This window comes from Caenorhabditis remanei, chromosome II (assembly GCF_010183535.1).
Source record: "Caenorhabditis remanei strain PX506 chromosome II, whole genome shotgun sequence".
NCBI classification, from domain to species: Eukaryota; Metazoa; Nematoda; class Chromadorea; order Rhabditida; family Rhabditidae; genus Caenorhabditis; species Caenorhabditis remanei.
In genome coordinates, this window is record NC_071329.1 from 17,841,532 (window position 1) to 17,855,244 (window position 13,713).

General features: G+C 36.2%; 4 protein-coding genes across 4 annotated transcripts; all 4 read right to left on the reverse strand.

Moving 5' to 3' along the window:
- Nucleotides 1-1,296: 1,296 nt before the first annotated feature.
- Nucleotides 1,297-2,247, reverse strand: GCK72_007750 (uncharacterized protein; the record flags this gene model as incomplete). Its single annotated transcript, XM_053726423.1, has 6 exons — nucleotides 1,297-1,371; nucleotides 1,420-1,669; nucleotides 1,715-1,813; nucleotides 1,857-1,970; nucleotides 2,016-2,133; nucleotides 2,181-2,247. 6 exons carry the CDS (start codon nucleotides 2,245-2,247, stop codon nucleotides 1,297-1,299), a joined length of 723 nt encoding a protein of 240 aa, XP_053590617.1.
- Nucleotides 2,248-6,256: 4,009 nt separating this feature from the next.
- GCK72_007751 (uncharacterized protein) lies at nucleotides 6,257-7,554 on the reverse strand (the record flags this gene model as incomplete). Its single annotated transcript, XM_053726424.1, has 2 exons — nucleotides 6,257-6,496; nucleotides 6,688-7,554. 2 exons carry the CDS (start codon nucleotides 7,552-7,554, stop codon nucleotides 6,257-6,259), a joined length of 1,107 nt encoding a protein of 368 aa, XP_053590618.1.
- Nucleotides 7,555-8,065: 511 nt separating this feature from the next.
- Nucleotides 8,066-9,093, reverse strand: GCK72_007752 (uncharacterized protein; the record flags this gene model as incomplete). The annotated part of the gene is made up of 6 exons (XM_003107171.2): nucleotides 8,066-8,245; nucleotides 8,309-8,464; nucleotides 8,541-8,589; nucleotides 8,633-8,740; nucleotides 8,796-8,979; nucleotides 9,027-9,093. The coding sequence occupies 6 exons, from the start codon at nucleotides 9,091-9,093 to the stop codon at nucleotides 8,066-8,068; spliced, it is 744 nt and encodes a 247-aa protein (XP_003107219.2).
- Nucleotides 9,094-10,393: 1,300 nt separating this feature from the next.
- Nucleotides 10,394-11,344, reverse strand: GCK72_007753 (uncharacterized protein; the record flags this gene model as incomplete). The annotated part of the gene is made up of 6 exons (XM_003107102.2): nucleotides 10,394-10,468; nucleotides 10,517-10,766; nucleotides 10,812-10,910; nucleotides 10,954-11,067; nucleotides 11,113-11,230; nucleotides 11,278-11,344. The coding sequence occupies 6 exons, from the start codon at nucleotides 11,342-11,344 to the stop codon at nucleotides 10,394-10,396; spliced, it is 723 nt and encodes a 240-aa protein (XP_003107150.2).
- Between the last annotated feature and the right edge of the window lie 2,369 nt (nucleotides 11,345-13,713).

Below are 13,713 nucleotides of genomic sequence, written 5' to 3' on the forward strand. Positions count from 1 at the left end.
CCAAAACGAAAGACACGCAGTTACGATGGTGAGTGATCTGAAACGAAAATATTCATAGTCTATAAGAAAATAAGTTGTTAAAATGCTAGAATAAGAGATCAATCTTTTATCAATCGGTTCTGAGTTCAATTTGTTTTAGGAACATTCATTTCCATTGACAAAGAATATTCAAAATAAAATTTTCAAGGCTAGGACCCCTTTTCCATAACAAGACAATTTGAAACTTTCCCTTTCTGAAATCTGATGTCAAAATATCTCGGTTTTGGAATATCCGGTATTTTTGATTTTAGATAACGATTGCTTTGGATATTCTCACCTTTTCAATCAATTCAATTTTTGTCGATAATCCGTCGAAACTTCGAAATTCCAGCGACGTCTTCTGATCACAACCGGTATGGATTGAAGAAAAATCAATAACTGATGAGACGACGTGGATATTCTGGAAGAGAATAGAAGAATTTGGAAAAATAGAGTAGGCCTTGACGTTAATCAAGTGAGCGTGAAAAATATTCCATTTTTCTCTGAAATTTTTTCAAAAGTTCACGGGTTTTTTTTTCAGATAAAAATTTTTAATTTTAGAAAAAATTGGAAAAAAGAGAAAACACGTGAATTTTTTTTGATTCGATGAAGTTTGCTATGGCAAGTAGTTACGGCAAGCTTCTTACAACCGCGCTCTACCGAAACGGAGAAAAATATTCGGTGACTTGAGAGACTCAGAGAGAAAAATCGTTTTTGGACAATATCTGCCCAAGTTCGATTCCTCATACCGTACTTTAGTTTTTTCCTTTTTCTCCTTGTTTATTTTCCCAGTTTTTTGTTAATATTCAATCTTTAAATTAAATTTGAGTTATTTATTGACATTGAATTTAAACGAGAGTGTACAATTGAGGCTGGGGGAGATAGGGAGAGGTAGGGAACAATTAAAGGTTTTTGGTTCCTGCTCCATTTAAGGAATATTCATTCTTTCAATACTGTTAACACCTGTTTTGAAAAATAAGAGTTCTGATTTTCTTTTTCTCAATTCTTATTTTTATGCGATTCGGAAATTGAAAAAGAGAAAAACGTGATTGGAATTGGACGTAACCAATCTTTTACGGTCTCTTATGTTTCTTATTTCAACAGAAACTATTTCGGAAATCAAAAAGATGAATTTCAATTATTTTTGAGAAGTTTTCAGACAAATTTTCTCTGATTTCTGTTGAATTTAATTTATTTTTAAATTCTTGTTGTATTTTCGAGCTAAAACAAAAAAAATAATTTTATTTAAGCGATTCGACAAGCTTTTACTTGACATAATCAGAGTTCCAATTCTCTTTTCCATTCTTCGAGTAGCGAAATCATCATTTCGGCAAGTGTGACCAACGAGATTTTCTGAAATAAGAAATTGTCAAAATCTTGCGTTTGTTCACGTTTCAATACCTTGTCCCGTCCCAAGTTTTTCATATCATTCCAAGTGGCTCCGAATTGTCGCATCCCGCGAGTCCCCACACCATCAAATCGAGCGCCTCCATAATGACGTATTTTTTGAAGAAACATCGCATTTGATGTTCCGTCAACGTCTAAAATATTAGGATCATCATCGTCATCGTCCTCTTGCTCTTCATTCTTCCGGATTTTCCCATTCTTCCCATTCTTTTTCCCCTTCTTCTTCCCATTCTTTGCAACTTTTCTAAAAGTATTTCGATTTAAAGAGATCTATAGTTACTGGTTTTACCGGTGTTCTCCTTCTACACAAATCTCATTGAAATCCGATTGTATCCATGCATTCTGCTTATGCTCATCGTATCGGCAAATGCATCGATACTCTTCCAGACTTCAAATACAAATTTTACACTTGAAATCACGATTTGACTTACTGTTTTTTGAAGGCTTCAGTGACACGAACTGATGACACGAACAGCAATAGAGCTCGTAACTTGAAATCTATGAAGTTGAGCTTCTCTATCTTGTGGGCGAGACTCTGGCTGAAGCTGAAAAACATTTGAGTGGAATTGAAGAAAATACGTGGTACTTACTGGTCTCTGTAGACATCCCAATTTCCCTTCCACTTTTCCTCTGCAACTAGACCCTTCCAGTGTGGGTTTAAGAATATGACTATTTCAGTCATTCGGTTGATTGTGCCACTTTTACTTTCTGAAAATGTGATTTTGAAGAGAAATATGGACTCTATAAGAACATACCTCCCGGAAACATTGTTTGATATGGAGCCCAATCAATCCCAAATTTCGAATGCTCGTAATATTCCATGTTTCGAAATCAAAAGACACGCAGTTACGATGATGAGTGATCTGAAAAGAAAAAACTCTTAGTCTAGAAGAAGATAAGTTTTTGAATTGCTAGAATAAGAGATTGATCATTTATCAATCGGTTCTGAGTTTAAGTTATTTTTAGGAACATTCATATCCATTGACAAAGAATATTCAAAATAAATGTTTTCAAGGCTAGGACGCTTTTCCAAAACAAAACAGTTTGGAACTTTGTAATTCTGAAATCTGATGTCAAAATATCTCGGTTTCGGAATATCCGGTATTTTTGATTTTAGATTACGATTGCTTTGGATATTCCCACCTTTTCAATCAATTTTATAATTGTTGGTAGTCCATCGAAACTTCGAAATTCCAGCGACGTCTTCTGATCACAGACGGTTTGGATTGAAGAAAAATCGATAACTAATTGAGACGACGTGGATCTTCTGGAAGAGAATAGAAGCATTTGGAAAAGTAGAGTAGGCCTTGACGTTAGTTCAAGTGAGCGTGAAAAATATTCTTTTTCTCTCTGAAATTTTTTTCAAAAGTTCGCGGGTTTTTTTTCAGATAAAAAATTTGAATTTGAGCAAAAAATAGGAAAAAAGAGAAAGTTTTTTTGCTATGGCTATGGTTGATGAAGTTTGCTATGGCAAGTAGTTACGGCAAGCTTCTTACAACCACGCTCTACCGAAACTGAGAAAAATATTCGGTGACTTGAGAGACTCAGAGAGAAAAGTAGTTTTTTGACAATGTCTGCCAAAGTTCGATTCCTCATACCGTACTTTCGTCTTTTCCTTTTTTTCCTTGTTTATTTTTCTAGTTTTTTGTTAATATTCAATCTTTAAATTAAATTTGAGTTATTTATTGACATGAATTTAAACTAGAGTGTACAATTGAGGCTCATTCCTGGTTAGATAGGGAGAGGTAGAGAACAGTTAAAGGCGAGAAAATTCTTAAAATTGAATAAAAAAATTTAAATTTAAATAGGTAAGATCAATAAATAGAAAAAGAAAATGACTTCGAAAGATGAGATAGAACAATGAAAAGAACGTAGAATATAGAATGACAGATAGAGAATAAGAACATTCACTGACTCGGTTCGTATTTCTCAAAGACCAGAGCTCTCACATTATGTTCTGAGAATATGACGTTCCGGCTCTCTTTCTTCACAACGGCATCATCAACACACTTCCATTTCCTACCACATCGCATCCAGCTCACATAGTGGCCATTACTGCGAGGACAGAATTCTGCAAACAAGATCACCGCCCATTTGAATCCAAACATCTCCACGATGGAGTCTGTGGTCAGATTTAAAATTTTATTTCCTCCGTGATCGACCATCATGACATGATAACGACCTTTTGGAGTGACCACCCTCTTCCGATACATTCTTCCACCACAACTGTGCTCACATCGTTCCGAGCACAGTGTTGACATGTAGGAATCTTCGAAACTGTGCTGGAATGTTCCAGACTTACGGACCCAGAGATAACTCGTCTGCTTAACTTCTCCTGTACTTTTACTATCACTTTTAGTACACCATTCACAATTCTTCTCGTATTGTTCCAGAAATTGAATGGGCGTGAGGTCGATTGCTTCCGTTTTTCTCGTAAATTTTACAGTTTTCCTCCGATTATTCCTCGGAATTTAGTATTTTCTGATCGGATCGTCGTCCTGTCCAATAACTCTCCACAATAGTGCAAAAATTTCTCAAAAATGGTTTAATCGATTCGAAAAAATCTGATAAAGTCTGGAGAGAGTCCATTGCTGATGAGACCGTGCTCTCTATTCCAGAATATTCTTTTTTGTTCTTGTCCAATGGAAAACGGTCGAAACAAGTGTTTCTTCTTTCAAATAGAACTTACAATTTTGAATATCAAAAAAATGCATTTCAGTTATCTTTGAGAACTTTTCAGACAAGTTTTTTCTGATTTTTGGAAGTTTTGTTGTATTTTCTAACTAAAACAAGAAAAATAATTTTATTTAAGCGATTCGAAAAGCTTTTACTTGACATAATAAGAGTTCCAATTCTCTTTTCTATTCTTCGAGTAGCGAAATCATCAGTTCGGCAAGTGTGACCAACGAGATTTCCTGAAATAAGAAATTGTCAAATTCTTGCGGTTGTTGACGTTTTAATACCTTGTCCCGTCCCAAGTTTTTCATATCATTCCAAAGTAGCTCCGAATTTTCGCATCCCGCGAGTCCCCACGCCATCAAATCGAGCGCCTCCATAATGACGTATTTGTTTACTTTCAATACGTCTCTCTCTCTCCTCATGTTCAGATTCCACGACGGTTTTCGCAATGTTTTTGAGAAGTGACAGCATTTGATGTTCCGTCAACATCTAAAATATTAGGATATTCATATGAAAACATTATTGAAAAGGTGTATGGAATGAAATATTTACCTTCGCTTATGTTTCTGCTTTCAATGACAACAACAACTCATCCTGCGCTTTCACTTCGTCGTCTTCATTGTCGTCGACCTCCTCGTTGTCATCTTCATCATCATCGTCATCTTGCTCTTCATCCTTCCGAGTTTTCGCATTCTTCTTCCCATTCTTCTTCGCAGCGACTTTTCTGAAATTAATCCAATTTGAAGTGATCTATAGTTACTAATTATACCTGTGATTGCCTTCAACTATAACCTCGTTGCAATCTGATCGTATCGATACGATACGATTGTGCTCATCGTATCGACACATGCATTGACCCTCCTGCAGCCTTCACTAATGAATTTTACACTTGAAATCACGATTTGAGTCACTGTTTCTTGAAGGCGTCAGTGACACGAACGGATGACACAAACAGCAATAGAGCTCGTAACTTGAAATCTATGAAGTTGAGCTTCTCTATCTTGTGGGCGAGACTCTGGCTGAAGCTGAAAAACATTGAGTGGAATTGAAGAAACCACGTGGTACTTACTGATCTCTGTAGAAATCTCAATTTCCCTTCCACTTTTCTTCTTCAACAAGATCCCTCCAGTGTGGGTTTACGATAATCGGTTTTTGGATTTTAATGCCTTCTCTTTCTGAAATCTGAATTCAAAATATCGTGGTTTCGGAATATTGGGTATTTTTGATTTTGGATTACGATTGCTTTGGATATTCTCACCTTTTCAATTGACTTAATTTTTGTAGATAATCCGTCGAAACTTCGAAATTCCAGCGACGTCTTCTGATCAAAATAGGCGGTTTGAATGGGAGAAAAATCGATAACTGATTGAGACGACGTGGATATTCTGGAAGAGAATAGAAGAATCTGGAAAAGTAGAGTAGGCCTTGACGTTAGTTCAACTGAGCGTGAAAAATATTCCATTTTTCTCTGAATTTTTTTCAAAAGTTCACGGGTTTTTTTTCAGATAAAAAGTTTGAATTTGAGCAAAAAATTGGAAAAAAGAGAAAGTTTTTTTGCTATGGCTATGGTTGATGAAGTTTGCTATGGCAAGTAGTTACGGCAAGCTTCTTACAACCACGCTCTACCGAAACTGAGAAAAATATTCGGTGACTTGAGAGACTCAGAGAGAAAAATCGTTTTTGGACAATATCTGCCCAAGTTCGATTCCTCATACCGTACTTTAGTTTTTTCCTTTTTCTCCTTGTTTATTTTCCCAGTTTTTTGTTAATATTCAGTCTTTAATTTAAATTTGAGTTATTTATTGACATTGAATTTAAACAAGAGAGTGCAATTGAGGCGGGGGAGATAGGGAGAGGTAGAGAACAATTAAAGGCGAGAAAATTTTATAAAGTTAAACCAAAAAGTTAAATTTAAATAGGTAAAATCAATGAATATGAAAAGAGAATGATTTCAAAAGAGGAGATAGAACAGGAAAAGAACGTAGAATATAGAATGACAGATAGAGAATAAGAACATTCACTGACTCGGTTCGTATTTCTCAAAAACTAGAGCTCTCACATTATGTTCTGAGAAAATGACTTTCCGGCTATCCATCTTCACAACGGCATCTTCAACACACTTCCATTTCGTACCACATCGCATCCAGCTCACTTAGTGGCCATTACTGCTTGGACAGAATTCTGCAAACAAGATCACAGTCCATTTGAATCCAAACATCTCCACTTTGGAGTCTGTGGTTAGATTTAAAATTTTATTTCCTCCGTGATCCACCATCATGACATGATAACGACCTTTTGGAGTGACCACTCTCTTCCGATACATTCTTCCACCACAACTGTGCTCACATCGTTCCGAGCACAGTGTTGACATGTAGGAATCTTCGAAACTCTGCTGGAATGTTCCAGACTTCCGGACTCAGAGATAACTCGATTCCTTAATTTCTCCTGTACTTTTACTATCACTTTTAGTACACCATTCACAATTTGTTTCGTATTGTTCCAGAAATTGAATGGGGGTTAGGTCGACTTTAAGTTTCTGTAACATAATTGAAATGTTTTTTTCTATTTTTTGCAAAACGTTACCTTGATGAGATTTGAAAATGTTTCACGAACATCATGTACTCCATTTTCAAACGTTTCACCCAGAATCCGTCTCAAGTCACTGGTTGTTTGCTTATCTCTTCTGAATATCGCAGTCATCAAATCGAGAATCTCATTTTGGCAATAATCTTGAAATAGTGCTCGAATCTCCTTGCAACTGAACAGTATATTGCAGATAGTATTGAGAGAGCATTCTGGATTAGCTGAGTGATTCTCAATTAGCAAGTACCCTTGATCGGACGCCACGAAACGTTTCAATCCGTTTATAGCCATCTCAATCTCCTTAGAAATCATTTTACTCCGAGATGATTCATTCCCTTGCCAAGCTATATAATTCATCGGGTTCCAGCCGGGAAGATGACGGACGACGCATTCCTTTGGGATTCTCGAAAGTATTGACATTTCGGTCCTTGAATGGGGATTGAACGTAGGAGTGTAGTTGAGAGGACAACGGTATACTGAGATAGGAGGCAAATCGTTTTCGCCGTCAATATTTGAATTTGATCCGGAATCTGATGAATCTGACATCAGCCTCGCCACACCTGATTCTGGTTCCTGTGGAGACTCCATACCATCAACTTCTTCATACTCATCTTCTCCTTCTTCTGAATCCACAACAACTTCCATGTGCGGGGGTTCAAAAATTAGAGGAGACTCGATTCGTGGGTAGTCGTCAAAATGATCTCTATCTTGATTTCTGTCGATTGCTTGAACATCTTGGTGTGAAATATTCATGTCAACGTCTTCCATGTTCTCATCATTTTCTGGTTCTTTGTCTTTTCCATTCCCACTATTGTTCTGAATATCTTCCGTATTTCCAGCCTCCTCATCATCCGCTTCATCCTCCATTCCGTACCAGTTGAGTACTGGAGATCTCACTCTACCACTGATAACACCTGTTTCGAAAAATAAGAGTTCTGATTTTCCTTTTCTCAATTCTTATTTTTATGCGTTTCGGAAATTGAAAAAGGGAAAAACGTGATTGGAATTGGACGTAACCAATCTTTTACGGTCTCTTATGTTTCTTATTTCAACAGAAACTATTTCGGAAATCAAAAAGATGAATTTCAATAATTTTTGAGAACTTTTCAGACAATTTTTTCTGATTTCTGTTGAATTTAATTTATTTTTAAATTTTAGTTGTATTTTCGAGCTAAAACAAAAAAAAATAATTTTATTTAAGCGATTCGAAAAGCTTTTACTTGACATAATAAGAGTTCAAAGTAATCACACTTCTTTTTATTCATTCATCGAGTAGTTCTATCACGAGTTTTGCTAGTTCAGACAACGAGATTTCCTGAAATAAGAAATTTTCCCATTCTTGCTTCACGTTGCGATACCTTGTCCCGTCCCAAGTTTTTCATATCATTCCAAGTGGCTCCGAATTGTCGCATCCCGCGAGTCCCCACGCCATCAAATCGAGCGCATCCATAATGACGTATTTGTTTACTTTCAATACGTCTCCCTCCTCATGTTCAGATTCCACGACAGTTTTCGCAATGTTTTTGAGAAGTGACAGCATTTGTTGTTCCGTCAACGTCTAAAATATTAGGATTTTCTAATGAAAACATTATTGAAAAGGTGTATGGAATGAAATATTTACCTTCATTTCAGTTTCTGCTTTCAATGTCAACAGCAACTCATCCTGCGCTTTCATTTCGTCGTCTTCATTGTCGTCAACCTCCGCGTTGTCATCTTGCTCTTCATCCTTCCGAATTTTCTCATTCTTCTTCCCCTTCTTCTTTTCATTGCAACTTTTCTGAAAGTATTCCGATTTGAAGTGATCTATTGTTACTAATTATACCTGTGATTGCCTTGCACAACTATCTCATTACAATCCGATTGTGCTCATCGTATCGACAAGTACACAGAGCCTCAACCAACCTTCAACAATAAATTTTACACTTGAAATCACCATTCGACTCACTCTTTCTTAAATTGAGCAGTCACGCGTCTGGATGTAACGAAGAGCAAGAGAACACGGTACTTCAAATCAATGAAGTTGAGCTTCTCTATCTTGTGGGAGAGACTCTGGCTGAAATTGAAGAAAACACGTGGTACTGGAATTGAAGAAAACACGTGGTACTTACTGGTCTCTGTAACTGAGCCAATTTCCCTTCCACTTTTCCTCTTCAACAAGACCCCTCCAGTGTGGGTTCAAGACGATTGGTTTTTGGATTTTGATTCCTCTATCCAGAAGTTTCAACGCTTTCTCCATAAGTGACTGTATCATCACTATTTCAGTCATTCGGTTGATTGTGACACTTTTGCTTTCTGAAAATATGATTTTGAAGAGAAATATGGATTCTATAAGAACATACCTCCCGGAAACATTGTTTGATACTCGGCCCAGTTGATGCCGAACTTAGAATGTTCGTAGTGTTCCATGTTTCCAAAACGAAAGACACGCAGTTACGATGGTGAGTGATCTGAAACGAAAATATTCATAGTCTATAAGAAAATAAGTTGTTAAAATGCTAGAATAAGAGATCAATCTTTTATCAATCGGTTCTGAGTTCAATTTGTTTTAGGAACATTCATTTCCATTGACAAAGAATATTCAAAATAAAATTTTCAAGGCTAGGACCCCTTTTCCATAACAAGACAATTTGAAACTTTCCCTTTCTGAAATCTGATGTCAAAATATCTCGGTTTTGGAATATCCGGTATTTTTGATTTTAGATAACGATTGCTTTGGATATTCTCACCTTTTCAATCAATTCAATTTTTGTCGATAATCCGTCGAAACTTCGAAATTCCAGCGACGTCTTCTGATCACAACCGGTATGGATTGAAGAAAAATCAATAACTGATGAGACGACGTGGATATTCTGGAAGAGAATAGAAGAATTTGGAAAAATAGAGTAGGCCTTGACGTTAATCAAGTGAGCGTGAAAAATATTCCATTTTTCTCTGAAATTTTTTCAAAAGTTCACGGGTTTTTTTTTCAGATAAAAATTTTTAATTTTAGAAAAAATTGGAAAAAAGAGAAAACACGTGAATTTTTTTTGATTCGATGAAGTTTGCTATGGCAAGTAGTTACGGCAAGCTTCTTACAACCGCGCTCTACCGAAACGGAGAAAAATATTCGGTGACTTGAGAGACTCAGAGAGAAAAATCGTTTTTGGACAATATCTGCCCAAGTTCGATTCCTCATACCGTACTTTAGTTTTTTCCTTTTTCTCCTTGTTTATTTTCCCAGTTTTTTGTTAATATTCAATCTTTAAATTAAATTTGAGTTATTTATTGACATTGAATTTAAACGAGAGTGTACAATTGAGGCTGGGGGAGATAGGGAGAGGTAGGGAACAATTAAAGGTTTTTGGTTCCTGCTCCATTTAAGGAATATTCATTCTTTCAATACTGTTAACACCTGTTTTGAAAAATAAGAGTTCTGATTTTCTTTTTCTCAATTCTTATTTTTATGCGATTCGGAAATTGAAAAAGAGAAAAACGTGATTGGAATTGGACGTAACCAATCTTTTACGGTCTCTTATGTTTCTTATTTCAACAGAAACTATTTCGGAAATCAAAAAGATGAATTTCAATTATTTTTGAGAAGTTTTCAGACAAATTTTCTCTGATTTCTGTTGAATTTAATTTATTTTTAAATTCTTGTTGTATTTTCGAGCTAAAACAAAAAAAATAATTTTATTTAAGCGATTCGACAAGCTTTTACTTGACATAATCAGAGTTCCAATTCTCTTTTCCATTCTTCGAGTAGCGAAATCATCATTTCGGCAAGTGTGACCAACGAGATTTTCTGAAATAAGAAATTGTCAAAATCTTGCGTTTGTTCACGTTTCAATACCTTGTCCCGTCCCAAGTTTTTCATATCATTCCAAGTGGCTCCGAATTGTCGCATCCCGCGAGTCCCCACACCATCAAATCGAGCGCCTCCATAATGACGTATTTTTTGAAGAAACATCGCATTTGATGTTCCGTCAACGTCTAAAATATTAGGATCATCATCGTCATCGTCCTCTTGCTCTTCATTCTTCCGGATTTTCCCATTCTTCCCATTCTTTTTCCCCTTCTTCTTCCCATTCTTTGCAACTTTTCTAAAAGTATTTCGATTTAAAGAGATCTATAGTTACTGGTTTTACCGGTGTTCTCCTTCTACACAAATCTCATTGAAATCCGATTGTATCCATGCATTCTGCTTATGCTCATCGTATCGGCAAATGCATCGATACTCTTCCAGACTTCAAATACAAATTTTACACTTGAAATCACGATTTGACTTACTGTTTTTTGAAGGCTTCAGTGACACGAACTGATGACACGAACAGCAATAGAGCTCGTAACTTGAAATCTATGAAGTTGAGCTTCTCTATCTTGTGGGCGAGACTCTGGCTGAAGCTGAAAAACATTTGAGTGGAATTGAAGAAAATACGTGGTACTTACTGGTCTCTGTAGACATCCCAATTTCCCTTCCACTTTTCCTCTGCAACTAGACCCTTCCAGTGTGGGTTTAAGAATATGACTATTTCAGTCATTCGGTTGATTGTGCCACTTTTACTTTCTGAAAATGTGATTTTGAAGAGAAATATGGACTCTATAAGAACATACCTCCCGGAAACATTGTTTGATATGGAGCCCAATCAATCCCAAATTTCGAATGCTCGTAATATTCCATGTTTCGAAATCAAAAGACACGCAGTTACGATGATGAGTGATCTGAAAAGAAAAAACTCTTAGTCTAGAAGAAGATAAGTTTTTGAATTGCTAGAATAAGAGATTGATCATTTATCAATCGGTTCTGAGTTTAAGTTATTTTTAGGAACATTCATATCCATTGACAAAGAATATTCAAAATAAATGTTTTCAAGGCTAGGACGCTTTTCCAAAACAAAACAGTTTGGAACTTTGTAATTCTGAAATCTGATGTCAAAATATCTCGGTTTCGGAATATCCGGTATTTTTGATTTTAGATTACGATTGCTTTGGATATTCCCACCTTTTCAATCAATTTTATAATTGTTGGTAGTCCATCGAAACTTCGAAATTCCAGCGACGTCTTCTGATCACAGACGGTTTGGATTGAAGAAAAATCGATAACTAATTGAGACGACGTGGATCTTCTGGAAGAGAATAGAAGCATTTGGAAAAGTAGAGTAGGCCTTGACGTTAGTTCAAGTGAGCGTGAAAAATATTCTTTTTCTCTCTGAAATTTTTTTCAAAAGTTCGCGGGTTTTTTTTCAGATAAAAAATTTGAATTTGAGCAAAAATAGGAAAAAAGAGAAAGTTTTTTTGCTATGGCTATGGTTGATGAAGTTTGCTATGGCAAGTAGTTACGGCAAGCTTCTTACAACCACGCTCTACCGAAACTGAGAAAAATATTCGGTGACTTGAGAGACTCAGAGAGAAAAGTAGTTTTTGGACAATGTCTGCCAAAGTTCGATTCCTCATACCGTACTTTCGTCTTTTCCTTTTTTTCCTTGTTTATTTTTCTAGTTTTTTGTTAATATTCAATCTTTAAATTAAATTTGAGTTATTTATTGACATGAATTTAAACTAGAGTGTACAATTGAGGCTCATTCCTGGTTAGATAGGGAGAGGTAGAGAACAGTTAAAGGCGAGAAAATTCTTAAAATTGAATAAAAAAATTTAAATTTAAATAGGTAAGATCAATAAATAGAAAAAGAAAATGACTTCGAAAGATGAGATAGAACAATGAAAAGAACGTAGAATATAGAATGACAGATAGAGAATAAGAACATTCACTGACTCGGTTCGTATTTCTCAAAGACCAGAGCTCTCACATTATGTTCTGAGAATATGACTTTCCGGCTCTCTTTCTTCACAACGGCATCATCAACACACTTCCATTTCCTACCACATCGCATCCAGCTCACATAGTGGCCATTACTGCGAGGACAGAATTCTGCAAACAAGATCACCGCCCATTTGAATCCAAACATCTCCACGATGGAGTCTGTGGTCAGATTTAAAATTTTATTTCCTCCGTGATCGACCATCATGACATGATAACGACCTTTTGGAGTGACCACCCTCTTCCGATACATTCTTCCACCACAACTGTGCTCACATCGTTCCGAGCACAGTGTTGACATGTAGGAATCTTCGAAACTGTGCTGGAATGTTCCAGACTTACGGACCCAGAGATAACTCGTCTGCTTAACTTCTCCTGTACTTTTACTATCACTTTTAGTACACCATTCACAATTCTTCTCGTATTGTTCCAGAAATTGAATGGGCGTGAGGTCGATTGCTTCCGTTTTTCTCGTAAATTTTACAGTTTTCCTCCGATTATTCCTCGGAATTTAGTATTTTCTGATCGGATCGTCGTCCTGTCCAATAACTCTCCACAATAGTGCAAAAATTTCTCAAAAATGGTTTAATCGATTCGAAAAAATCTGATAAAGTCTGGAGAGAGTCCATTGCTGATGAGACCGTGCTCTCAATTCCTGAATATTCTTTTTTGTTCTTGTCCAATGGAAAACGGTCGAAACAAGTGTTTCTTCTTTCAAATAGAACTTACAATTTTGAATATCAAAAAAATGCATTTCAGTTATCTTTGAGAACTTTTCAGACAAGTTTTTTCTGATTTTTGGAAGTTTTGTTGTATTTTCTAACTAAAGTAAGAAAAATAATTTTATTTAAGCGATTCGAAAAGCTTTTACTTGACATAATAAGAGTTCCAATTCTCTTTTCTATTCTTCGAGTAGCGAAATCATCAGTTCGGCAAGTGTGACCAACGAGATTTCCTGAAATAAGAAATTGTCAAATTCTTGCGGTTGTTGACGTTTTAATACCTTGTCCCGTCCCAAGTTTTTCATATCATTCCAAAGTAGCTCCGAATTTTCGCATCCCGCGAGTCCCCACGCCATCAAATCGAGCGCCTCCATAATGACGTATTTGTTTACTTTCAATACGTCTCTCTCTCTCCTCATGTTCAGATTCCACGACGGTTTTCGCAATGTTTTTGAGAAGTGACAGCATTTGATGTTCCGTCAACATCTAAAATATTAGGATATTCATATG